This window comes from Eurytemora carolleeae, unplaced genomic scaffold (genome assembly GCF_000591075.1).
Source record: "Eurytemora carolleeae unplaced genomic scaffold, Eaff_2.0 scaffold40, whole genome shotgun sequence".
In the NCBI taxonomy this organism is placed as follows: domain Eukaryota; kingdom Metazoa; phylum Arthropoda; class Copepoda; order Calanoida; family Temoridae; genus Eurytemora; species Eurytemora carolleeae.
In genome coordinates this window covers 785,401-813,339 of record NW_019396035.1, presented here as the reverse complement: position 1 = coordinate 813,339, position 27,939 = coordinate 785,401, and the positions used below count along the sequence as shown (strand labels likewise).

General features: G+C 33.6%; 1 protein-coding gene across 1 annotated transcript; it reads right to left on the bottom strand.

Annotated features, from left to right (window-relative positions):
- On the bottom strand, positions 1–27,725 carry LOC111698520 (cadherin-23). The gene is made up of 32 exons (XM_023468879.1): positions 27,250–27,725; positions 26,290–26,422; positions 26,075–26,188; positions 25,758–25,992; positions 24,761–24,961; positions 24,591–24,677; positions 22,683–22,805; positions 21,163–21,291; positions 20,429–20,946; positions 20,058–20,117; positions 18,789–18,853; positions 18,610–18,718; positions 17,818–18,030; positions 17,556–17,759; positions 16,383–16,550; positions 15,940–15,997; positions 14,785–14,949; positions 14,652–14,723; positions 13,726–13,793; positions 12,732–12,794; positions 12,197–12,399; positions 11,866–11,986; positions 11,406–11,494; positions 9,175–9,219; positions 8,298–8,362; positions 7,669–7,740; positions 6,936–7,033; positions 6,779–6,872; positions 5,393–5,530; positions 5,011–5,089; positions 2,489–3,494; positions 1–1,626 (listed from the first exon to the last, which is right to left on the bottom strand). Exons 1-32 carry the CDS (start codon positions 27,269–27,271, stop codon positions 726–728), a joined length of 5,718 nt encoding a protein of 1,905 aa, XP_023324647.1. The 5' UTR covers positions 27,272–27,725; the 3' UTR covers positions 1–725.
- Positions 27,726–27,939: the final 214 nt, after the last annotated feature.

Sequence of the window (27,939 nt, the reverse complement as noted above, 5' to 3'; positions counted from 1 at the left end):
CTTTTTTAATCATTTATTTCAAAACCTATGTATACAAGGTTTATGAGGTGAATAGAGAACTACTGAGACTATATACAGTATACAGTCTATCTACATTGTGTAATCAATCACTGAATGTATAACAAGCAATGGCACTTCCTCATTTACAGTTTATATTAGGATTTAGACTCAGATTTAGACAGAGCCAGAGTTTACTAGAAGAGTTCTTGTGTAAATTTAAATTATGAAATTTCCAGTAGAAATTCAGACCTCTTAGACTTTCGAGTTCGAGTACGTGTGCATCTAGACCTTGTCAAGAGTTCTAGTCTGTATCTAGACCTTGCCAATAGTTCTAGTTCGTATCTAGATCTTGTTAAGAGTTCAGGTTTGTATTTAGACCTTACCTTGCCAAGAGTTCTAGTCTTTATCTAGACCTGGTAAAGAGTTCTAGTTTGTATATTTACCTTGTCAAGAGTTCTAGTCTGTATCTGACCCTGTCAAGAGTTCTAGTTTGTATCTAGACCATGTCAAGAGTTCTGGTCTGTGTTTAGACCTTACCAAGAGTTCTAGTTTGTATCTTTACCTTGCCAAGAGTTCTAGTTTGTATCTAGACCCTGTCAAGAGTTCTAGTTTGTATCTAGACCATGTCAAGAGTTCTAGTTTGTATCCAGACCCAGTCAAGAGTTCTAGTCTGTATTTAGAACTTGCCAAGAGTTCTAGTGTGCATTTGCACGCTTACAAGAGTTTCAATCTGAATCTCTATCCTGAGAAGAGGCTCGAGGATTATTTAACCTCTCTGGGAAGGGTTTTGAGTAAAGTAAGGACTCGTCTTTTATACTCTGGACGAAATGTGAGGATGTGAAGAGAGATCCTCGGCCGGAAGAATCACTTCGTCTTCCAGCCGATCCCTCTCTCGGCCGATCATCCTCGTCATTAGACCGGTATAATACCTCACCGGTCATGAAAAATCGGCGATCTACTTCTATTGACCCGTCAGATTCATCTTGAAATATAGGTTCAGGCGGGGGTTCGTTGAGAACGTTAGTATCCAACGAGTCTAGATTAGAAAATATTTCTGACACATGTCTAGGAGATCCTTCAGGATGGGTTTGAATCTCCCAACTAGGATCAAGTCCCGTCATCCAGATAGGATTTGAACCTTCAGAGGCATGACGGTTTGTGTTCGGCACAAACTCATCTTTCTTTGTAATCTTGGGAGCAGTATCGTATGCGTCCGTAGTTACAGCCTTCAGTTTTCTTGAGTATTTAGATCTCTGTGATACACAGATACAAACAACCACCAGGAGTAACAGAGATAGAAATGCGCTCACCCCAACCAACCAAGATATAATTACAGTCTCACTTGTCTCCATCTTAATCGGAAGGTAGTTTGCTGAACCCTCGGTTTGCAAAACATCGAACTCTTTAAAGAATGAATCCAGTTCTATTGTTTTATAATCTATGGTTCGAAGGATATCTGAGACCTCCATAACTGTATTGTTCTCCGGATGGACAAAGTGGAGGAACACATCGGTCTTGGTTTTATCGACAGAACCGTCGTTGTTTCCGTGAACTTTAAAGTAATCTAGGTTGACTATTGCTCCAGTAGCATTGGCTAGTACCATGCTAAACTCGTCCATTCTCAACCTGTAAATAGTAGAGTGTTGTGAAAGAGGACACTTCATAGTTTAAACGGTACCCTGTAAACCATCAATAGAGTTCCATAACAATTCACAACGGTACCCTGTAAACCATCAATAGAGTTTCATAAACAATTCACAACGGTACCCTGTAAACCATCAATAGAGTTTCATAAACAATTCACAACAGTACCCTGTAAACCATCAATAGAGTTTCATAAACAATTCACAACAGTGCCCTGTAAACCATCAATAGAATTCCATAAACAATTCACAACGGTACCCTGTAAACCATTATCTATAGAGTTCCATTAACAATTCACAATGGTACCCTGTAAACCATTATCTATAGGGATCCATAAACAATTCACAATGATACCCTGTAATCCATTATTCATAATGTTCCATTAACAATTCACAACAGTACTCTGTAAACCATTATCTATAGAGTTACATAAACAATTCACAATGATACCCTGTAAACCATTATTCATAATGTTCCATTAACAATTCACAACAGTACTCTGTAACCATTATTCATAATGTTCCATTAACAATTCACAACAGTACTCTGTAAACCATTATCTATAGAGTTACATAAACAATTCACAATGGTACCCTGTAAACTATTATCTAGAGAGATCCACAAACAATTCACAACAGTACCCTGTGAACCATTATCTAGAGATCCATAAACAATTCACAATGGTACTCGTTGAGTATGAAAATTATAATTATAATATTCTTAGTGTTACTTCTATATGACAGAAAAATAAAGGAATCTTTTCATCAGATGAAGGTTAATAGTCGTCTTGTGAATTGTAATAGAAAATTATTTTGACAATCACTTTCAAGTAAAGAAATATTACCTCAACTCCTGAGGTTGACTCCGGGTAACAAACTTTACTCGCTGATCCTCTCGGAGTAAATAAACCACAACCTTCGCTGTATCTTCCTTCCCGTCAATATCTCGAGCACAAACCTCGAAACTAAAATATCCTTTCTGGTTTTCCTGAGGATCAAAATTCAAGACGACTTCTCCAGTGTCCGGCTCCACTAGAAAAGGTGCTTTTTCGTTTTCACCGAAACCTTCCGAGTTTAATAATTCCACCTGTCCGCAGATTAAATATTCTATCTGAGAATTGATTCCGCTGTCGGAATCTGTTGCTTTAACACTCATAAACTTGGTTCCGAACTCCAGGTCTGTGGAGACACCTCCGGTGAATAGACGTCTTTCAAAGACCGGAGCATTATCATTAACGTCTACAACTATGATATTGAGAAGGAGAAGTGTATTGTCTAAAGGATTAAATTCCAAAACCTCCCCTGGAACTGTTCCACAGTCTTCTGTTGCTTTAATTATGAGAACATGTGATATCTTCTCTTCTCTATCCAGAGGTTTTACCACGATTATCTCATGAGAAACAGAGTCAAGATGGAATATTCCTTCCGAGTTCCCACTCACAATATAATAACAAACCATGATCTTCTCATCTCCTGCTTCCTCTTCGTCTAAATCAATCGTGTTCAGTATCTTTCTAATCTCAGATCCTCCAGATTCATTCTCGGTAAAATTTACAGAGAACTCATCAACTATAAACTGGGGTTCATGGTCGTTCACATTCTGGACATATATCATTAAATCAAGGTCGCTCTGTAGGGGGGTTGGGACACCTAGATCATAGGCCTCAATCCTCAACTCATGCATCCTTGTCCTCTCACGATCCAGTGTCTTAGTTAGACTGATTGCTCCAGTTACTGGATCTATCTCAAAGATTTCATGGTTTCCACTGGAATCTTTCCTGATCCTGTATCTAACCTCCCCATTCAAACCATTATCCTCGTCAACAGCTTGCACCCGGAGTACTTCAGTTCCTGAAACATCAATATCAGTATATGAGTTTTATACTATATTACGTAAATTTCAGTATTTGCGAAAATAAATAAATAGCCATGAATATGCGGGAACAGTTTTAAAGAGTTCCATATTATCATTTAATTAAAAAAACTAAATATCTGCAACATTCCATTATCAGAAAGTGAAGAATACGACATTGGATGAATTCTTTCGATGTATTCGTTATTAAGGGTTTCATTGTATATATAATATAGCTGACAAACGACTGGACCGAATGGGCTGTAATTTTTTGAGGAAACCCATGGGTATCCGAGGGGTAACATAAGCTAAAAAAATTTTAAAAATTTCTTCTTTCAAAATTTTTTTTTTATTCCAAGGGCAACGCCGGGCACTCCAGTTAATAGAATATAAATATCTTGATTTTCAGAAACTTTCTTTATGATTCAGACACCGAATTTTCCACAGTGTTATTTCAATGAAGACGACTTTTCTATGTAAGTTTTTATTTTTAACATGTAAACAAAGAGAAGCTGTTAATTGACAGCTTCTCTTTGTTTCCATGATTTTGTATATCTATGCAGTTTGAAAGCTTGACAGAAAGCAAAAATTGGAACCGAAAGTCGTCTTCCTTGTATTAATTGTTATTAATTATTTGGCAAGAAGTAGTTAAACTACGTAAACTACGGTGGTAAGCAATTATATCACTACAACGAAGACGACTTTTTATTTAAGTTTTGATTGTTAACAAGCTTTTTTCGAATTACAAGTTTACAAGTAATCAAAGATTAGCTTTTTTAATTGAAAAATTCTCTTGACTTCTATGTTTATTTATGTATCCATGCTGTTCAACAGCTTAATTTAAATCAAAATTGAATTCGAAAGTCGTCTTCATTGTATTAATATAATCGCCTACTACTGAAAGTGAAACCTTATCTCTTGAACTTGAACCGATACTCAAGAGAAGTGGTTTAACTTAGTCAACGTAGCTCAACTAATTCATACTATTCATTAAACTTGGTCTCTGGTTTCTTTAAACTCCTAATATTCATATTTCTAAATCTAACCGGAAGTCCTAGCACTGACTTAGAAAGGTTAGACTCATCTTAATACAGACATTATAGAAGTTGTTTTTAGAAATTAAATCATTTTCTAATCATTTCCAAACAAGGGGGAAAATCTCTTAAATTAGTTTAAAGGGACTGTAAGCGTAATTTCAAGGAACTATTCATGTACAGATGACAATAGCTTTGTCTGATAAAGTATGAATTAGATATTCATGTTTTTGTTTCATTTGCGATTTCTCTGCGAAAGTGACTTGTGCATTTCTTGCAATGGAGAAATTATGAGAATAAAACACTACTAGTCAGAAAAACGTCGTTTTTTTACATTTTTAGATTTCAATGGTACAGTTGTAAATCTGACATTGATTGCTATCTTTTCATGGAGGCTCACTTTAAACTTTCAGATTGTAGGTTTGATTTGTTTCAATGTAGAAAATAACGGATAAAAATGTCTATTTATGATAAAATATACCTATAGTTGCATTCTCCAGTATTCTGACCGTATAGTTGGAGGATGGTAGAATAAACTCAGGAGCATGGTCGTTAAAATCCTAAATATTTTCATATTTTAATAATACGGCGGATCCTACCTAAACACAAACCAGAAATACGGCGGATCCTACCTGAACACAGACCAGGAATACGGCGGATCCTACCTGAACACAGACCACGAATACAGCGGATACTACCTGAACACAGACCAGAAATACGGTGGATCCTACCTGAAAAAAGACCTGGAATACGGCGAATCCTACCTGAACACAGACAAGGAATACGGTGGATACTACCTGAACACAGACCAGGAATACGGCGGATCCTACCTGAACACAGACCAGAAATACGGCGGATCCTACCTGAACACAAACTAGGAATACGGCGGAGGCGGAGTTTGCGGGAAACCCTCGATCCTCCGCCTCAACCAGGACAGAATAGTTTCCAGGTTTCCCATTTAACTCTGGCTCCGGGTAGAGTTTTGCTATACCACTCACAACCTAGAGCAGAACGGGTCTCAGGTGATGGATTAGTTTGGAAATTGTTTTAATCCCAATAAACATTAAAATAAGTGACAACGATGTTAAAAACGTTTATCTTATTTTAAAAACTTGGTTTTGACAATTGCTCATATTGTGTAAAATGTATAAAAAGAAATCTTAACTTTTGATGTTTCATCAAGATTGTTTGTATTTGATTACTGAATATTTGAATATATATATATACCCTAGATATACCCTAGATACACTAGAAAAGATCGCTAATGCAAATAGTATATATATAGATTTTATATAAGATATATAAGTATACTTATAATCATTCTTCTATTATTCTCATGTTTATTGGTTCTCTTTGCAACTAACCCCAACTCCAGATCAAACCTAATTCATTTTGTTTCCTTTAACCAAAACTCTATCAATCAAGTTAAAGTTCTACGGGGCATCTCGGCCATGCCAGGCAATGGTTGATTTGCTCAGGGCATCTATATATACTGTATAGACCAGTTATCTCTGTTTGTTTGTTTTTATGTCCGATCATAACTCATGAACCCGTGGATTGATTTCCCTAAACTTTAGTTTGAAGAACTTGGTAGAATGTTTTTAGCTTGGTTTAATACCAAGTTAAGTAAAGGTTGACTGTCATATAGAAAGTTTATTTCCAGGACAAACTTGGTTCACACAAATAGATTGTTAAGTACAATAGATAGTATTTGTACACTCTCAGTACACCTGTATTCTTACATCACAAGTGTCAACTCAGTATTGTGTCCGACAAAATTATTGATGATAATTTTAAAATAAAGAGCTCATCTTACAGTGAAAAAATGTGCAATTTTAGGTGTTATTTACTTTCTGTTTCCACACTTTTTATTTAATCTTGAAAAATATGTCAAATAATGTGAGAAAGTTTCGTTTTCTTTCTTATATTTGACACTTGTGACGTCGTGTATAATTGATCCATTTCTCTGTTGCTACCTATTGTACTTGATAATATATTTGGGTTCACAAGTTAGTTTTAAATAAAATAAATATTTGAAACTAAACATTAAAAGTGTAAATTAGTATTACAAAGACAACAATATTTATCATAAAACTCAAATTCTAAAAACAAACTACAAATTTTGCATCCTTTATGATTGGAGTGTATAATAGATATTTGTATTTTTCTTTTAAACAAATCAAAGACAAACACTTTTCTAAACATATTTTTTTTAAAAATTATTCCGGAAAAATTCAAAAGTATTGAACCTGTTCTATTCTAAAGAATCCCATCTCATTCCCATGAACAATCTTGAAATCTATTTCTCCATTCGGAGTTTCAGGATCATCTTTGTCAAGAGCTCTGAAATCATAGTTTAAAATTAAATTAACTGAAAAAAATTATAAATTTTATTTAGAAATAGACCTTAGGGTTAGGATTTCTTCAGTATGAAACTCCACGATAGAAGTACACGTGTCAGGGACCTCGACAAATTTAGGCGCTTCGTCGTTGATATCTCCAATCTAGATTTAAGATATTCTTAAATGTCGTCTTCCACAAACAGACACAGACTGAGTTAAAAGGTTTATTTAAAAACATTACGTCTTAAAAATATCCTACATTTTCAGCATGACTTTGTCAACGGTTTTTATTATATGTACAAATACTACATAAAAAAAATTCACAAATTTTATTATGTAAACTTTAGTTTGAATTTTAACATAAACTGAAGCTATTTAACCAAGGTTGTTTGATAAGGTTGGTTACTCTCGCAGAGGAGATCATGCTCACCTCTATAATCAGTGACGTCATATGAGGATTCTATCTCTCTAAACTAAGGAGACGACATTTTCAGTACATTGGAGTGCATCCAGAGTAACCAACCTTATTAAAGAACCTTGTGTTAACACAACAGTAACCTTTATGACCTAAAAGTAGATAAAACGATACGATTCGTTCTAATCTTATTTAATTTTTCTTTGGATATTATGATATTTTATATATATGACATTTGATATTTGTTATCAATATCTGTTGCACACCAACTAGAAAGCCCATTGATTGATTTTCATACAGAGCCTGATAATCTTTTTATTGTGGATATATTTGGTCCCCATTATTTCTTAAATGTTTGTGTTTGGACTGTGTATTCTAGTACCTGGATATTTATCTTGTGATAGGAAACCCGAGATTCTCCGGATACAAAACCAAACTGGTAATTATCGTGCGCCTAGATTTTTATTATTCAAATAGGAATGAAGTCAATGGTTTAGTTTACATATACAAATAATCTTAATAATAAATACTTCCTGTTCTTAAAGGTACTGTCGTCGCCATTTTAGGTGAACCTTGAACCGATTTCAACGAAATCCCTTGAAACCATAATCTGATCAAAAAGGAGGGAAATGACGTGGTTTTTTTTTGTTTGTGCTCGATTGGTTCAGCCGTTTTGACGTTTATAGGATACAAACAGACAAACAAATAAACATACATCCAGACAGGCAATCAAAGTATAGATAGATTAAAGTATGATACAGTAAAATATTCAACATAGGATAAACGACATTTGTCATTGCAGGCTACAATTCATTCCTGAAAGCAGAATGGTTGTAAATTGTACACAATTCATTACTGAAAGCAGAATGGATGTAAATTGTACACAATTCATTCCTGAAAGCAGAATGGTTGTTAATTGTATACAATTCATTACTGAAAGCAGAATAGTTGTAAATTGTACATTGTACATTGTACATAATCCATGAATTAGATTATCTGAATAATATATTCCTGAACGATGAGATTATAAGAACTCTTCTCTTCTCTGTCAAGTATCTTTGCTACAGTTACTTCTCCTGTAATAAATGATGAATTAGAACAAATGCACGGTGCACATGTACGCGTCTACGACGGTGTACTTGTACGCATCTACGGTGTACTTGTACGCATCTACAGTGTACATACAACGGTGTTAGGTACTTTAACAAAGGCATTTTCCCAAGGGCGCTTTCCCAATTGGCAATTTTCCAAGTTGCAACTTCCCAATGTGCAATTTCCCAAGCGGCAACTTCCAAAAGGTTAGATTAGGCCCTCTGGGCGCCGCAGGCCGAGCGCTGCGGCTAGGATAAGCTAGGTGACCGAGCGCCGCGGCTAGAACAGGTTGAGGACCGAGCGCTGTGGCTAGGACAGACTTAGGAAGTTGCCGCTTGGGAAATTGCACATTTGGAAAGTTGCCACTTGGAAAAATACCCTTGGGAAGTTGCTTCTTGGGAAAAATCCTTTGGGAAAGTACCGAACATCCATACAGCAACAAGCATGCAATATAAGATGATCTACATGTACGTAGTGATGTGATTTTACGAAAGTGTGTTAAAAGAATTATTCAAACATATATAACTTATATTAAAATGTGAACAACACCTGTGTATACTGTAATTAAAGTTTAAGAAGAAGAAATTTAGTTCCTTCTTTTTCCATATTTTTCTTAATATTTATGCAACAAGTTTTCAAAAGTGTTTTTGAATGCAAAAAGGAATCAATCCTTAGTCCATACAAATCATTCTTAAAGTCATATATCAAGGGAAACCCCACAATTAGTACTTCAAAAAAGGTGAGGCATGCGCCCTACATTATAAAAAAAATTATAAATAATCTTTTACTAATAGACCTGTGTCTGGATGAACTTGAAAAGCTCCCAAGGAAGTTACAGGATCTAAAATTATTATAATTATTATATGAATAAAGAAAACAAAGGAATACTACCCTGAGATATGATTTTTATAGAAATCATTTGCAAAGGCATTGAGTCTTTGCCAGAAAACTCAAATTTTCTAATCTCTATATTTTTGTGGTTTGATGGTGTAGACCTTTGATTTCAAACTTATGTTAATTGATTCAACAGAATTAATAGTTTGAAATATCTGAGGTCCACGACATTAAGTTTAAAAGATATAGGGATTAGAAAATCAGAGTTGTGACAAAGACTCAGTCAGTACTCAGTACTCACGTCTTCAAAATTGCAATTGTGAAAGGAATTAATTACCCATTGAGAGATATATAAAGAATTACTAACCTAATGAGATGTGTATAACAGACTGACTCACCTATTAAGCTAGTATATAAAGAATTACTAACCTAATGAGATGTGTTTAACAGACTAACTCACCTATTAAGCTAGTATATAAAGAATTACTAAACTATTGACTATTGAGAAGTATATCAAGAATTACTCTCTTATTAAGAAATATAGAAAGAATTACTCATTCCTTTATAAAAAGCTGGTTTTTTGGTATGCAACAATTTTCATTTAATCCGGCCGGGATATTTTCATTGAAAGATACTTTGAAAATCTACAAAGGCAAAAAAAAATGATACAATTATTGAGAAGCATATAATGAATAACTCACCTTTTGAGAAGTGCAAGAAGTTTAAAAAGAATTTTGAGAAGTATACTAAGAATCACTCACCAATGGATTACTCACCTAATGAGAAGTATGAAGTATATGACGAATTACACACCTATTGAGAAGTGAAAAGCCTATAGTGAATTACTCAACAATTTAGAAGTGAGAAGTTTATAACGAATTTCTCAACTATTTAGAAGTGAGAAGTATATAACGAATTTCTCAACTATTTAGAAGTGAGAAGTATATAACGAATTACTCACCCATTGAGAAGTGAAAATTATACTAACGAATTACTCAACTATTAAAAGTGAGAAGTATATAATTCTTACTCCCCAATTGAGAAGTAAGAAGTATAAAACGAATTACGATCACCCATTGAGAAGTGAGAAGTATAAAATGAATTACTCACCCTTTGAGAAGTGAGAAGTATATAATGAATTACTCACCCATTGAGAAGTAAGAATTATATAATGAATTACTCACCCATTGAGAAGTGAGAAGTATATAATGAATTACTCACCTATCGAGAAGTGAGAAGTATATAACGAATTACTCAACTATTGAGAAGTAAGAAGTATATAACGAATTACTAAACTATTGAGAAGTGAGAAGTATATAATGAATTACTCACCTATTGAGAAGTAAGACGTATATAATGAATTACTAAACTATTGAGAAGTGAGAAGTATGTAATGAATTACTCACCTATTGAGAAGTAAGAAGTATATAACGAATTACTCAACTATTGAGAAGTGAGAGGTATATAATGAATTACTCACCTATTAAAGAAGTGAGAAGTATATAAGAATTACTCACAAATTGAGAAGTGAGAAGTATATAATGAATTATTCACATTTTGAGAAATGATAAGTATATAACGAATCACTCACTTATTGATAAGTGAGAAGTATATAACGAATTACTCAACTATTGAGAAGTGAGAAGTTTATAATGAATTAATCACCTATTGAGAAGTAAGAAGTATATAATGAATTACTCACATATTGAGAAGTGAGAAGTACATAATGAATTACTCACATTTTGAGAAGTGATAAGTATATAACGAATCACTCACTTATTGAGAAGTGAGAAGCATATAACGAATTACTCAACTATTAAAAGTGAGAAGTATATATTTCTTACTCCCCTTTTGAGAAGTAAGAAGTATAAAACGAATTACTCACCTATTGAGAAGTGAGAAGTATATGTCATTACTCACCTATTGAGAAGTGAGAAGTACAGTGATAACCAGAAAACTCTGGAATAGGAAGACAACTTTATAGCAATACTAAAGTGTAGTTGATGCTGTTACAAAGCAAATAGTTTTACTAGACACTTATTAAATTACTTTTTAAGTAAAATGCGTCTGTTTATACTGAACGATTGTTGTGTTCTATGTTCATTGAACTATTTAAATTCAAAAATTGAGTCTAAAAGTCGTCTTCCTATTTCAAAGTTTTCTGGTTATCACAGTATATCATGAATTATTCACCTATTGAGAAAGTAATTGTCCCAAACTGTCCTTCATCTCTATCTTGAGCTTGAAGTTGAAGTATTCTACTACCAACCATCTCTCCTTCACTGGACAGACGATTTATCATTTATTTATTTAATACAGGGTTACCCACAATGGATGATAATTTAAAGACGAATGTAAAAATGAAATTGTTTTTTCTGTACCAAATTTTTTAATATACTTAAAAACGACTTTATTAAACATCATATCGTCCCATTTTAAGAGTTTGTGAGTAACCCAGCCTGTAGCTGAATTTAATTTTTTTATAACATGAGCTTAGAGTAAAGGCAAAGAAATAATCTCGTCACCCCAATACCCTTTAACTCCACAAACTCTTTTTATAAAAACGATTTGTGGGGGTCGACCTTAATTTTTTTAATGAATAAGGAAATAAAGAAAATATATGTTAGTTGACAACATTATAATGTATCTGTTCCTGATTTCCAGTACTGATGGAGGATTGATAAATACTGGAGAATTGTCGTTCTCATCCAGAACCTTGAGAAGGAGTAGAGCTGAACCAGACCTGGGTGGACTAGCGCTATCAGTAGCAACAACTAGAAATATCATCAAAAGTTTTAAAGAGGATCAGAGGAGAACTTAAGATGCAATTTCTGGACTCAAAGAAAATTAATTTTATACAGACTCAAGGTCCTGTATATCAATGATGTTTTTCACACAATTTAGAAGAGAGATAATTTTGAAAAGTATTTTTTTATATATAAGGATTTGGTTGAAGTGTTATATTACAGTCATAAGACGACAACCTGTCAGGTTTAGCCAGCTGATCACTTCTCTATCTATCCTGTTTCTAACAGAAACCTGTCCAGTGAATTGATCCACCTGGATGAGGTTAAGTAGTTCAAGATCTCCCTGCAAGGTATATGATATTGTCCTATTCACATCCTTATCTCTAGCAAGGACTGACAGAACTGGAGTATCACGTTGACTGTTCTCTACAACGCTTCCTCTGAAATCAAAGTGTTTTAAAATTCGGTGATGGTGATGGACCAAACCTCTGTTAGTTCCACATTTATTAAAATTATTTTTCGGTCTGGGTTGACCCTCGACAGTTCTAACGATATAATAACCATCAAAATCGATAAAAAAATTTTAAAAATGTAAAAAATAACAAGAAGATAAACAAACACAAAAGATTATTCAAAATAAAAATTTGGGCTGTCATTATTGAAAACTAAAATTATGTTATAGAAGAATACATACATAAAATTTTGAATATGTACTGCAGTTTTGTTATGTGATTGTGTACAACTATATGTACGATGTACATATACCACCTACCTATAGATTTGTTTATCGAAGAGAGGATCATTATCATTTACATCTGCAATATGTACTGTCAATCTAACCAACATAATTCATTAGGATTTCCAGTACAGGTTGTAAAACAAAAATAGATTTATAAATAAATTATATGTAACTTTTGATAGATAATGAAGTTTATATACATATGAATTACGGTGCAAAGAGACTGTAAGCGTAATTATAAATGACTCTTCATGTAAAAATGTCAAAGCCAGATTTACAACAGTCAAGGAGTATGAAATAGAAGGGAGATACAACTGACGCGGCCCACCCTACCATATGATTATACATGCTATGCAGACGGGTACATCATTTGTATAACAAATATTCAGAATAGGAATTATTGTATACGCGGTAATTGTACATCAGACAAATATTTCTTATTCATATGAAGTACCCGTCTGCAAAGCATGTATAATTATATGGTAGGGTGGGCTGCGTCAGTTATATCTCCCTTATATTTTATACTCCTTGACAACAACACCCTTAAAAGGTTTGTCTACCCAAGTATGAATTAGATATCCATGTTTTTGTTTCTTTCAACTTTTTATTTTTATTTGCGTATTCTCTGCAAATGTGACTTATGCATTTCTTGCTTTATACGAAGCAAAGGAGAAATTCACAGAAATAAACACCTTTCTAGTCAGGAAAATGAGAATCTTCCATATTTTGTATCGGATTAAGTTTTCAAGGGTAACATTGAAATTCGGGCATTGCCACCTTTGCATGAAGGGTCACTTGAAATTACGCTTACAGTCCTATTAAGAAAACTTGACTTCCTGTCCTTATAAAATGAGAATAAATAAAATTAATCCTTCCATGGGATAAATGTAATAAAACCTTGGTTTGTTAAGAGTTATTAAATGTCATTCTTTTTAAGGATAGTTTCATGATTTAGTTTTTTTTTAGATTGGCAATTTTGGATCAATCAATATTTTTTAGATTTTATAACTCTAAATGATTATTATTCCTTGAACTTGTGATTTGTTTCTCACGTGTTGCGGAGATATCCTCAACCACAGTGTACAGGTACAACTCCTAAGTTCGGTTGGAAATATATGACAGATAGATTACTCACCGATTTCAATATGTTACAGATAAAGGAATGAGTCTTTGCCCCAAACTCGAAATTTCGAATCCCTGTATCTTTGCAACCTGATGGTGTTAACCTTTGATATTTCAAACTAAGAATAATTGATCCAACAGAATTTATAGTTTGAAATATATAAGGCCTACGACAATGGTTTGCAAAGTTATAGGGATTAGAACATCAGAGTTTGTGGCAAAAACTAAATTTTGTTCAATATATCACAAACAATATTCAATATATCACAAACAATATTCAATATCACAAACAATTTTCAACATATCACAGATAAGTTTCAACATATCACAGATAATTTTCAACATATCACAGACAATTTTCAATATATCACAAATAATTTTCAATATGTTACAGATAATTTTTGATATAGTCAACTAGTGTTCTACAATACCTAAACTAATTCTCCAATATCTACACTAGTTCTACAATACCTGAACTAGTTCTTCAATACCTGAACAAGTTCTACAATACCTGAACTAGTTCTACAATACCTGAACAAGTTCTACAATACCTGAACAACTTGTATAATACCTGAACTAGTTCTACAATATCTGAACTAATTCTACAATACCTGAACTAGTTCTACAATACCTGAACTAGTTCTACAATACCTGAACTAGTTCTACAATACCTGAACTAGTTCTACAATATCTGAACTAGTTCTACAATACCCTAACTAATTCTACAATACCTGAACCAGTTATACAATACCTGAACTAGTTCTATAATATCTGAACTAGATCTACAATACCTGAACTAATTCTACAATACCTGAACTAGTTCTACAATACCTGAACTAATTCTCGGTCTAGATTTGCCAAAACCCTAATTTCTCCAGACATCTGATCGCATTCTATCATCGACTAAACAAATTTTTATAGAATACAGAATTTTTGTCAATTCTTAATTTTATCTTTCCCTCACCTGCCATTGTTCAGGTTTGACCAACCTTCCATCCTCATCCCGTCCTTCTGATCGAGGAAAGTCAATGTTGAACCTGAGTTGACTATCCTTATCAGGATCCTTGGCTTTTATACTTGATATCATAGATCCAACATCAGCATCTTCTCTCACACTTACAGGGTCCAGCTAGACAAAAGATACTACAGGGTATCACATTAAATCAGAATTATTAAGAAGCCACTTTTGAATCTTCTATGTTTTTTATGTAAATGAATAGAAGGGCACATTAAAAAATGTGATCAGTTTATCTACTCATAGTTTGAAATATTAAAAGTCTGCGGCATCAGATTACAAAGATATCAGGGTTGGAAATATAGAGACTGTGGCGAATAATTAGTTTCTTTACAGTTACAAGAAAAAGATTAAGTATATTCCGTATATTAGTGTATGAAGTCTCATTCTTTGTTGGTAACTCTAAGGATACAAAGGAATGGAGTTTTTGCCACAAACTCTGATTTTTTAAGCCATATATCTTTGCAACTCAAAGTCGTATACTATAGTCGTATACTATAGTCGTATACTATAGTATAGTATACTATAGTCGTATACTATAGATATTTTTTGTTTTTGATATCGCTTAGCTTCAGGGACTGAACTGTATAACCATTGAACAAAATTAAATTGAGGTTTAACATCATAAGTCGGAGAAAGTTGTTTCACCCTACCTGGAGAAATATATCTGTGTTAAACCTACCTAGAGAAATACATCTGTGTTAAACCTACCTGGAGAAATACATCTATGTTAAACCTACCTGGAGAACTACATCTATGTTAAACCTACCTGGAGAAATACATCTATGTTAAACCTACCTGGAGAAATACATCTGTGTTAAACCTACCTGGAGAAATACATCTATGTTAAACCTACCTGGAGAAATACATCTGTGTTAAACCTACCTGGAGAAATACATCTATGTTAAACCTACCTGGAGAACTACACCTATGTTAAACCTACCTGGAGAACTACACCTATGTTAAACCTACCTGAAGAAATACATCTATGTTAAACATACCTGGAGAACTACATCTATGTTAAACCTACCTGAAGAACTACATCTACGAGTATGTTTATTTAACCTACCTGGAGAACTACATCTACGAGTATATTAAACCTACCTGGAAAACTATCGGAGGTTTATTGTTCACATCAGTTATTGTTACATTCACTAGAACCCTGATAACAGGTAAAAATTATTTAATATTGATAAATAAAATCTATGGAATTGTAAATCACACCATACTTCGAATGCAAATGAGAAAAAATGACGTGTTTATTAAAAGACACACTGATCCAAATGTTCAGCGCTTGCAATTGGACACCTTTAACCCCGATTTGAGCAATTAAGCATAGTTTTTCTTTTTATACTTTTTATCGGCAGGTGCGTATAAATGACAAAGTAGAATGAACAACACTGTAAGTTTAAAGATTGTTCAACTATTGACCAAAACACGTTTGAATTTAAATTGGAGGAGTTCTCTGTTCAGTCCGATACATCCGGGATGAAGAGCCTCGCATCAATAAGATAAAGAATAATAACAAGTTCTTATATAATGATAACCTGGCTGAGAGCTGATGATGTCCAAGTCCTCCATCTAAAGCTAGGACCTGGAGAGAGTATCTGGTCCGAGGTGGGACGGATAGATCAGGATCAAGGTTCCCGCTCAGAACAGATATCATCCCGATCTCTCCATCAATGTAAAACTTATCTCTGGACTCAGAATCCAACCTTTCCAAGTATTAGAATAATAAGAAAAATATTTTTATTTTTTATTTTGAATGTTTCTAAAGATTTGAAAAGGAATTGAATCTTTGCCACAAGCTCTAATTTTGTAATCCCTATGTCTTTGAATCCCAATGTCGTAGACCTTAGGTATTTCAAACTATGAATTCTGTGTGAAATATCAAAGGTTTACACCATAAGGTTGCAAAGAAATGGCGATTCAACAAATGGAGTTTGTAGCAAAAACTCAATTCCGCAACGGTTATGAAAGATATATATATGTAAGAAAATGTTCAGAACACATTTTCAGAGTTCTAATATCGGGTAGAAATTAAAAAATCCTTATACCGGTGCTCAGATTTCATTTAAACTTAAAGGGACTATAAACATTATTTCAAATAATTCTTCATTTCTAGAGAGTAATGTACTATTCACAATGGGACCAAATCTTTATCTGATCAAGAATGAATGAGATATCCATAATTCCTATTGTGACTTCTGGGTTTCTTGTACATTATCTTGTACATTATCTTGCACATAATCTTGTACATTATCTTGCACATTATCTTGCATATTATCTTGCACATTATCTTGCACATTATCTTGCACATTATCTTGCACATAATCTTGTACATTATCTTGCACATTATCTTGTTCATTATCCTGCACATTATCTTGCACATTATCTTGCTCATTATCTTGCACATTATCTTACACATAATCTTGAACATTATCTTGCAAATTATCATGCACATTATCTTGCACATTATCTTGATCATTATCTTGCACATAATTTTGCACATAATCTTGCACATTATCTTGCATATTATCTTGCACATTACCTTGCACATTATCTTGCACATTATCTTGTACATTATCTTACACATTATCTTACACAGTATCTTGCACATTATCTTGAACATTATCCATTGGATTATGGTTTAAAGGTTACAGCTGGGAATCGGGAATAGCTCACTTAAGGTTCACTTGAATTTAAAATAATTGAGGTACCTGTAGACTATTTCATTATTTGGCGAGCTACCGTCGGCATCTCTAGCTTTAACACTTAGGATAGGAGATCCGGCCTCGATATCCTCAGGAATAGAAACTTCGTAGGATGATTCTAAAAACTCTGGAGGATTGTCGTTCATATCGATTACATGGATGAGAACACTGGAAACTCCGGAGAGAGAAGGAGTACCCAGATCAAACGCTCTAAAAGTTACAACTTGATAAATCAGTATTTTAGAAACGAAAAACTTGAAAAAATTACCTAAGACGAACCAGAATAGTTCTATCTGACGGATCCTCAGAGATTGGAACGGATTCAAAATCAAGAAATCCGCTTGGAAGAATCTCTCCGGTGACGGAGTCAATGGTAAAGTTGTCCGAGTTCAAGGATGGAATTATCTGGTATCTGATCTCCGAGTTAGAAGTATTCTTCTCATCCTCATCTTCAGCTCGAACTACTAATGGCTCGGCAAAGCTAAAATGAGAATATTAAATTAAGTTTATTATTTTCATCTACCCAGAGGGTGCTCTGGATTAGATAAAAAATGTACAGAAATTTTGAGCAATCTGATATAGCTTTGAATCCGTATGAACTATAGAGTACGTTTAAGCTACTATATTAATGAACCTGAAGGACTGCAGACTGTAGAGTGCAGAAAGCGTTAACATTAAGTAAGAAACTTTGATTTGAAAGATTACTCTCGGCGCTTTTTTCACTTCAAGATAGATTAAGGTAATCTAGAAACATTTGGTTTAATGTTGCATGCATAAATATCACCAAGGATGAGACATCAGAGAAAAATCCGTCATTATTTTGACATTTCTGATTCCGTGCAGTTGTAAGCTTATTATTTCTTTCTATTCCATATCAAGATAATTTGTCATATCTAAACTATATTGAAGGCAAAAAGGCTAGTTCAGCCTTCCGTTTTATTGAACCAGTTAAAGGACGTCATCAGAGTCTCATCCTTTGGGGGTAACCCTGTAAATGACTCCAGAGATGTAAATAGTACAGTCAAATATCACTGTTGGCCATCTTTATGTAGGTTTTTACCTGAGACTATTCTCACTGATATATGCTTCATACTGAATCTGAGAAAATGTTGGAGAACTATCATTAATATCTTCTACATGTATCACTAGCTGGGCAGTATTACGATTCCCTATAATATCAAGAATTTTAAATTTGTTCATATTTGCATATTCTGCAAAGAAGTAGAAGATATATCAAACCTTGTCCAAGATTATCCCTCGCTGCTATACTCAGATAATGAGTTGAAACCTTCTCCCGATCAAACCTGTGACACCATTTTTTTATAGATATTGTTTAATATTTATTTTATATCATTTTATAGACAAGTCATTTTATAGACAAGTCATTTCATAGACAAGTCATTTCATAAACAAGTCATTTCATAGACAAGTCATTTCATAGACAAGTCATTTCATAAACAAGTCATTTTATAGACAAGTCATTTCCTAGACAAGTCATTTTATAGACAAGTCATTTCATAGACAAGTTATTTCATAGAAAAGTCATTTCATAGACAAGTCATTTCACAGACAAGTTATTTCATAGACAAGTCATTTCAGAGACAAGTCATTTCATAGACAAGTCATTTCATAAACAAGTCATTTCATAGACAAGTCATTTCATAGACAAGTCATTTCATAGACAAGTCATTTCATAGACAAGTCATTTCATAGACAAGTCATTTCATAGACAAGTCATTTCATAGACAAATCATTTTATAGACAAGTCATTTCATAGACAAGTCATTTCATAAATATGTCATTTCATAATCCTTTCATAGAAAAATATTTCGCGTTATGAAAAGTCACAACATTATGTTATCGTTTTAATAATAATATCAAGCTCTTGTCCTAAATCGAAATGATGTTTTATGTGTTGAGAGAAATTATTAGAAACCAGTAATTTATAATAATATTAGATCTTGGTTGGATCTGGACAAGTATAGATTAATAAATATCAAAACCATTTTATAAACCTGACAATTTAAACATGATATGTGAAGGGGCTTGGATGCTTGAAGCAAGTTCTAAGCTTTGCATTATATTTCTTTCTAATTTATGCAAAAATGATTTTAACATAGTTCTTGGCAGAAATTTATTTTCCATTGCAAATGATTGTTCTGTAAATCTTTCTGATCTTAGTAAAATGTTAGTTAAGAAACAAATGAAATATTTTGATGTACCATTGGACCATGCATGGAAAGTTCCGGTTTTACTAGAACTTTTAAATACAAGAACGAATAATTTATAGGTTAAAGGATTCGATGATTACGTAATAACTGAAATGATAAATATGTTATGTAATGAGTAAAAATCAATGTTGTCTATTTGTGCATAATTTTGCACATTTTTCTTTTTTTTGTAAAACTATATATTCAAAAATTTATTTAAACAAATTTTAACTACACCATTTATATATCTTTGTGTGTGAATAAATCTTTATAATAATAAATATAAAAATGTTGTTTCCTGAATTCTGTGTCTTTCAAAACAACTTTCCCGGAAACAGGATCAATCCCAAGGAACTCACTGTTAAACCAATCTCGATTAAAACATAAAACTTTATCTTATTAAGTTAGAAAAAGAAACTTAAATCTCTTTCTTCTTATATCTTTGCAACCTTAGACACCATCTTTTATTGATCTTACTTTATATTCATATTCTGTATCTCAAGGTCTCAAGTTTATAAACAAGCTAATTTTATAGAAGACTAAATAGGAGAAGTTTAAGATATCAAAGGTCTACACCATCAGATTCCAAAAATTTAGAGAATATTAAATGATCAGTTATTTTGCTTGTGATTTAAATATAAACTAAATGAAAACCGAGACTATGGTTTCCTGATCGGACCAGATATCTCCGTGTATCTGATACCGTCGGAGCCGAATACCCCGGAGTCAGCATCAGTAGCAGTAACAGTTGTCAATACTTCTCCCGGAGTTAGACTTTCAGGGATATAGATCTCTATATTGTCGGAGGAAAACTTGGGAAAATGATCGTTCTGATCTCTCACGAGGACGGTTACAGGTATCCTACTCCTTCTCCGAGTAGAAGCAACCTCTTCTGCTACTAAACTCAGATTAAATATCTTCTGTGTTTCATAATCCAGCAAAGATGGATTCCGAACCCGGAGAATAAAACTTGCTTCGTTTAATCCAGAGGTCGGAGTCACTTCAAATACATCTTCTCCGTTCTCAAGGTATAGTATGAAGGTTCCATTAGTTCCTTGATCAAGATCAAATACCTCTGTTACATTATTTTCTCCGAGAATTGTGAGAGGAGTTTTGGACGGAGAATTTTCAGCGATTTCTGCAATTATTGAACTAGCTCTGAACTGGGGAATTTCATCGTTTACATCCTAAATATGTAATAGTTTCATATTAATGCGTACTGAGTAGAAACATCTGAGGTAGGGTTTAAAATTTAGTTATCCCTACTGACTTCTAACCACTGGATGTTCAATAGGAATTAGTTTAATCCTTTATGAATAGCTGCCTGATCCTAATCCAGGGATTAGCAAAACAACAGTTCTGACCTCAGCTCTGGTAAGCCAAGATAATATTTAAAATCTGACCTCTAAGATAATTGTTATTTCCGTGGTTACAGTTTGTCCCAAGGATCCCTGCTCTGATATCTCTGTTGCTGAAACCTCAAGAATAAATGCTCCGTTCCTAGTCTCCGCATTCTCACGGTCCAACAGATCCTGCAGTTTAATCATTCAACTAATTAATTAGTAAACCATTTAGATAATTAAAGGGATTGTTGAATTATCTAAAAATACATACACAAAGTGTTCCTCTAACCATGATAGTTGAGAAAAGACTTAAATATCGTCTTTGATAGATACTAATAGTGGAACCCATAAAACTATGGAATAGAAAGACGACTGTATGAATCTTCAAAAATGAAAAAGTAACTGGACATTTTGGTTTTATTTTAATGAATTTAAATCAAAACAAAACTCGATATATCTCCGGTATTAAAGCACAGAAAAAAGTTAAATAGCATTGTTTCAAAAATCTTTTTTGTAATACTAGGTTGACGTTTAAATGCCAAAAAAAGATTTTAAATATAAATGAAGAATTTCATAAAGTCGTCTCTTCGTTGTAAAGTTAAGTGGGACACCCTGTATATAAATATTTTAACTGAGGAATTTATATGCGCATGGATATGGATTTTTTGCCCAAAAATATTGGAGAAATCTTAAGAAAAACTGATTTTATCGAATGGTTATGACATTGTTATATTTGCATATTTACTTGAAAATTAATCCTAAAAAATAAATACGATGTATAAAGATCTTCTAACAGAATAAGTAGATATAATAGTTTCTTAGGATTAAAATACACATATTATACTTAGCTGTCTGTAAATAATGTGATATAAATTTAATTATCAATTTAAATCCATATTTTGCAAGTTTTATTAAATTGATATTTAACAAAATTCCCACGCCTTTACACCTTATCATCTCACACAGTTTACAGTGTTAAACCATCCATGCAACATTTTTCCAACCATTCTATTATTCTACAGTATCCTTCTATTCTTGTATCCTTATATACTTGTATCCTTACATACTGGTATCCTTGTATCCTTGTATCCTTGTATCCTTATATCCTTGTATCCTTGTATCCTTGTATATTTGTATCCTTGTATCCTTGTATCCTTGTATCCTTCTATTATTGTATCCTTATATATACTTGTATCCTTGTTTCCTTGTATCCTTGTATCCTTGTATCCTTGTATCCTTGTATCCTTGTATCCTTGTATCCTTGTATCCTTGTATCCTTGTATCCTTTATCCTTGTATCCTTGTATCCTTGTATCCTTGTATCCTTCTATTATTGTATCCTTATATATACTTGTATCCTTTTATCCTTCTATCCTTCTATCCTTCTATCCTTCTATCCTTCTATCCTTCTATCCTTCTATCCATCTATCCTTCTATCCTTCTATCCTTCTATCCTTCTATCCTTCTATCCTTCTACCCATCTAACATGGTCCTGGGCAATCATGAAACTGACTATTTAGTTAATTAACGAATATTAAAAGACGGGCGTGCGGCACCCTGAATTCCAGAATTTATTCTGACCTTAGTATAGATGAGTCCCGTCTGAGGATTGATCCCGAAGAGTTGAGAGTTTCCATTTAATATTCCATATTTAATCTTGTTCCTAATCCCTCTATCTCCATCCATAGCCCTCACAGTCAGCACCTGAAAGTATCAAATCTAAGACCGAATTCAATGATTTTGAACTGCTTACTACCGGCTCAATTTTGAATCACCGATTCAAATACTCCCATAATCTTTAACTTTTAATTGGTGGTTCAAATTTATACCGACAGTAGATAGTTCAGCGACGTAGCTCAAATTCATTAAATCCGGTCTAAGAACGCTCTTTTTATTGTTTGTATATATCTATTTAAAACTCTTTTAACTATTTCTCAAAACCTTTGTTGGATAAAAATGTTGTAATATGTTCTCGATATTCGATTTTATTTTTTTTAATCATTATTTATCTTTTCAAGAAATAATTTGTTTCTTTTCTTGTTTCGTTAATTTTATCTCATGCCCTTGAAGATTTACATGATTGACTAGTTCTCATGGTTTAAATTCTTTCTCAGTAGTACAAACAGACCCGGAGCAGTGTTTCTGGAACCAGGGGGAGGAGATGAATCTCAGGTTCCACGGTATACCCTGGAGAATCCGACCTTGACGGGTTGGTTGATAAAGAAATTAATTTCACTGTCAACACCTTTAGAAACACTAGACGACATTGATCCTGGTTCTGGGATGAAAAAACTAGTTTGAAGTTTAATAAACACGGATATTATATTGAATTTAATGGTATACCTGGTGTTTATTGTCCAAAGTCGGGTCGGGTTAATAAATTTAAGTTAACAGTTTAAGAGTTATTATAGTGCAGAGTTAACAGTTTCTTATTCAATTCAAATTTTCTTTTTTTAATAAAAATTAACTGTGCATAATTCCTCGTTAAAGGAAGTGACCGGCAATGTATGGTAGTTGAACTGAGAATGTAGTATTGTAGAGAATTTGTTTAGGATTAATTTAAAACATATAAAACGTTTTTAATGATGTATAATTACTGAGTTTGAGCACTCAGTCGACTTTAAAAATCATGAGTATAGTCAAGTTAACTGTTCATGAGTATTGTTAAGTTAACTGTTCATGAGTATTGTCAAGTTAACTGTTCATGAGTATTGTCAAGTTATCTGTTCATGAGTATTGTGAAGTTAATTGTTCATGAGTATTGTCAAGTTAACTGTTCATGAGAATTGTCAATTTAACCGTTCATGAGTATTGTCAAGTTATCTGTTCATAAGTATTGTCAAGTTAACTGTTCATGAGTATTGTCAAGTTAATTGTTCATGAGTATTGTCAAGTTAACTGTTCATGAGTATCGTTGGAAATATCAAAACTGCAGAAGATATAGCAAACCTTTTTGAAAAATGTTTAACCTACTGGAGATATCCAACCTTCTTGATTAAATGAGACCAGACTGGAACATATATAGCACATACTAGAGATATATTAACCCTATTGAAGATTTATTACACCTACTGAAGATATACATTAAATATACTGTAGATATTAAACCTAGTAGGTATATTAATCCTACTGAAGATACACTAAGCGTAATTTATACAGATCGATTAAACCTACTGGAGATACATTAAACTTACTCGAAGATAACTTTAACCTAGTTGAGATTTGTTAAACCTACTGGTGCTATATTAAACATACCGGTGATATGTTAAACCTACTGGTGCTATATTAAACCTGTTGATATATTAAACCTTTTTGAGATATATTTAACTTACAAGAGATGAATTAAGAACGGAACTACTAGAGATATATAAATTAAGACCAGACCTACTAGAGATATATGAATTAAGACCATACCTACTAGAGATATATGAATTAAGACCAGACCTACTAGAGATATATATGAATTAAGACCCGACTGGATGGACATACCGGAGAAAAGATGGAGATATCCTCAGGAATCCTTGTAACCGCCTTAAGAGAAATCCATTCTGGACCTTGATCCGGGATATCCAGAACCTGTAATATGAAACCTTAAATCCAAAGAAGAATTCCATTGTTTCCTGAATAACCCTGTATTAAGCAATTGTTTTAAGTTCTACCTTAACTACAACTGTTGCTGTTGCAGTGTTTACATCTCCAGGACTAGATCTATCCCTTGCTTCAACCAGAACCTCATACAGGTTCCTAGACTCATAGTTCAGCTCAGATATCAGGTTTAAGACTGCAGCTCCGTTCTTGGTTGTAACGGAGAACTTCTCCGATATCTCTGGTTCCTGGTTTGGTAGTAACCGATAAACCACCTAGATATAAATATAATAATTATAATAAACCAGAATTAGTAATAAAATTAGAAACGTCGTTTAGCATTTTATAATGTACTTGCTGGGAACCCAGCGCTGCCCACTGCCCAGGTTACTAAAAGTTACTTATGCAGTTTACCCGCACTTGAACGATTTCACCGGGAAACTAAATTTTCGCTATTAAAGTCAACCCAATTAATTAGAACTTGGAATCTCGAAACCAAGCTAAAAACATACCCCTGAATCTCCCGAGTTCCCCAATCAAAATTCAAATCGGTCCATGGGTTCCTGAGTTATGATCGGAAAAACAAACAAACAGAGATTACAGGTATATATAGATAACTCTGACTTGTAACAAATAATTGTTTTTACAAATAAAAAATATCTAGTTAAGTTTCTAGCTGGATTCGATTGAAAGAAGACGACTTTAAATTCGCTTTATTATGGTTATCACTGTAGAGTGTAGAGTGTAGGTAGACTTTAGAGTAGTTGATAAATAGGTAAATATTGATAAAGAGCCTCAAAAAACATGTTAGAAATAAAAGTGTTTAATAAACTCTGGAATGAATATATTAAAAGAAATAAACAATGGTTTAAACATTATGAAACTGCTTGAAAAAAGGGCGTAAACAATCAGAATCAGATTATTCATATTTGGACTAATTTAGAAACCGAACCAACCACCGGAAATAAAAATCTGCTTTGTCCGTTAAAATATCATATAATTTTCAAACCACTCTGATGTTTCGGAGAGATAGAGAGATATGTGGATAAAGAGTTTGCTTGGTTCTCTAACCTGACCAAAAGCTCCGCTGTCAAGATCTGAAGCGGAGAGGGTGGCAAGGACCAGGTTGGAGACATGCTCTGCAACCTCAACCGAGATCTGAGGAGGAGAGAACACTGGAGGATTGTCGTTAGCATCCTCTACCAAGATGAGAAGAGACTGGGTGATGTATCTTCCTTCTCCGAGATGTCCATCTGTCAGGGTGAGAATAATTTCATGATCTCGTTTCTCCTCATGATCCAGTTCTCTGTAATTAGAAGAAAAAGCTGCAAAACAAAGAAAATGTATTTTCTAACATTTTATGAAAATAATTAGTTTCTAGTTTGAACCTGAGTAGAACAACATCTGCTTGCTCCGAGTCTATCTGTTCAACTTGAACCAGGTTTTGATCTCCGACTACTCCGAAAGTTAGAGAATCTCCGTCCGGGTCAAAACCTCGGATCCTGATACGATTAATTGTGTACACTTTATATCCTTGGAAATATTCCAGTTTAGCAAGAAATAAGTTTATCTTCAATTCAAAACAATAAAATAAAACTGATACCTTGTGATCCTTGTCCCAGGTTTAGCTCCATCTCCCTCCTTGAGCTGAAGCACAAGCTGGGAACCTTGTCCTCCTTGTATTTGAAACCTTGGTGGAGAGTTTCCCTTGGTTCCAACCACGCTCAATACTAATACTGGAAACAACATCATCATCTCTTCCAAACAATACTCATGACCAAAGAACACACCCACAAAGGATGATTACGTAAAGACGGCCTGAAACCATCAAAAAGTTAAATCTAGTCTTTTGTATTTAATAAATTATTTCTTTTTATGGCTTATTTTAGTTTTGAAGTAGAAGTGCATCATAAATATAAGGAAACAGACAGAAAACATTCCGTACAGCGACGTCTCTGAAGTTTCATCCTTCGTGGGTATTGGGTAACCCTGTAGAATACCTTTGTTTACATAAAAACTGTACTGCATGGAGTTCCTGGGGGGAATGTAAACAAACTTACTGCTTCTCAGACGGAATGTTGTCTTTATTCTTTTTAGAATTAAACTGCATTTTCCTGGTGTAAACTTGACAAACAAATGTTCAAACTGAACTTGTTTCTTAAAACGGGGGAAAAGTTGGATACTTTGATTAAACAATTATGCCTTTTGTAAGATGCATTTAAGGTCAATTATCAAAATTAGAATTAAGTACAAACACCAGGGCCCACCAGTACATTAAGTACAAACACCAGGGCCCACCAGTACATTAAGTACAAACACCAGGGCCCACCAGTACATTAAGTACTAACACCAGGGCCCACCAGTACATTAAGTACAAACACCAGGGCCTTCTCTTTTCAAAGAAATATACATTTTACGAATTAGTATAAAGAGAGGTAAATTAAATTAGAAAGATAAAATTATCGTCATGAAGATGGCCTTTTACGTTATTAACATCAAAATACATATAGGACAATGTATCTAATGTCTATTCAGTTAATGTATTGCTGAAAAGATGTTGTTCCTAAAAGTATGAGGATAAGCATGTTCACGTCACGTCACGTAGATCCATGTGAAGCATAATCCAGCTACTGTAGATTCATACCGAGTCAAGTCAAGCTATTGTAGATCTTTATGGAGCTGAAACTCCTGTAGATCTACATACATATATAGAGCCAAGTCCTTATAGCTTCGTTAGATTTATAAAGAGCTGCTGCTTCTGTAGATCTATATAGAGCTGCTACTCCTGTAGATCTATATAGAGCTGATACTCTTGTATTACTGATTAGTCCATCTTCAAACTTCCCACACTAACACCAACATTCTCATCAAACTAATTTGCGTAGATTCTCACAGATTGTAGTTTGCGTCTATTTCCGAGTACGAATCAGTGCGTACTGGACGCATTATAGGGTTATTAAATTATTTTTATTGTCTGTATTCTAGGACTGCAGGACACTTACTCCCAAGGGAAAATTTGATTCTGAAACATTTTAAAATTTTTCTGTAAAATGTGAATTATTTTTTAGTTCGCTTTGTGGATAGTATTTTTACATCATGGTTCCTGATAAAAGGTTCCTGACTTTATATTAAGGTTTTGGTTCCTGAGATTGCTTCTTCGTTGTTAGAGGTTCCTTTTTACTTGTCCCTTATTTCAGGTTCCGATATTTACTAGTTAATGATTCTTAATTTAAAATTTGGTGATGGTGATGGA

Coding starts and splice junctions, on each gene's coding strand:
- LOC111698520 (XM_023468879.1), bottom strand. CDS start 27,271: ATGCTTATCCTCATACTTTTAG. Junction 13,794..14,651: donor TAGACCGAGAATTAGTTCAG/GTATTGTAGAAC, acceptor AACCGAACTTAG/GAGTTGTACCTGTACACTGT. Junction 9,220..11,405: donor GACAATTACTTTCTCAATAG/GTGAATAATTCA, acceptor TAATAATTTTAG/ATCCTGTAACTTCCTTGGGA.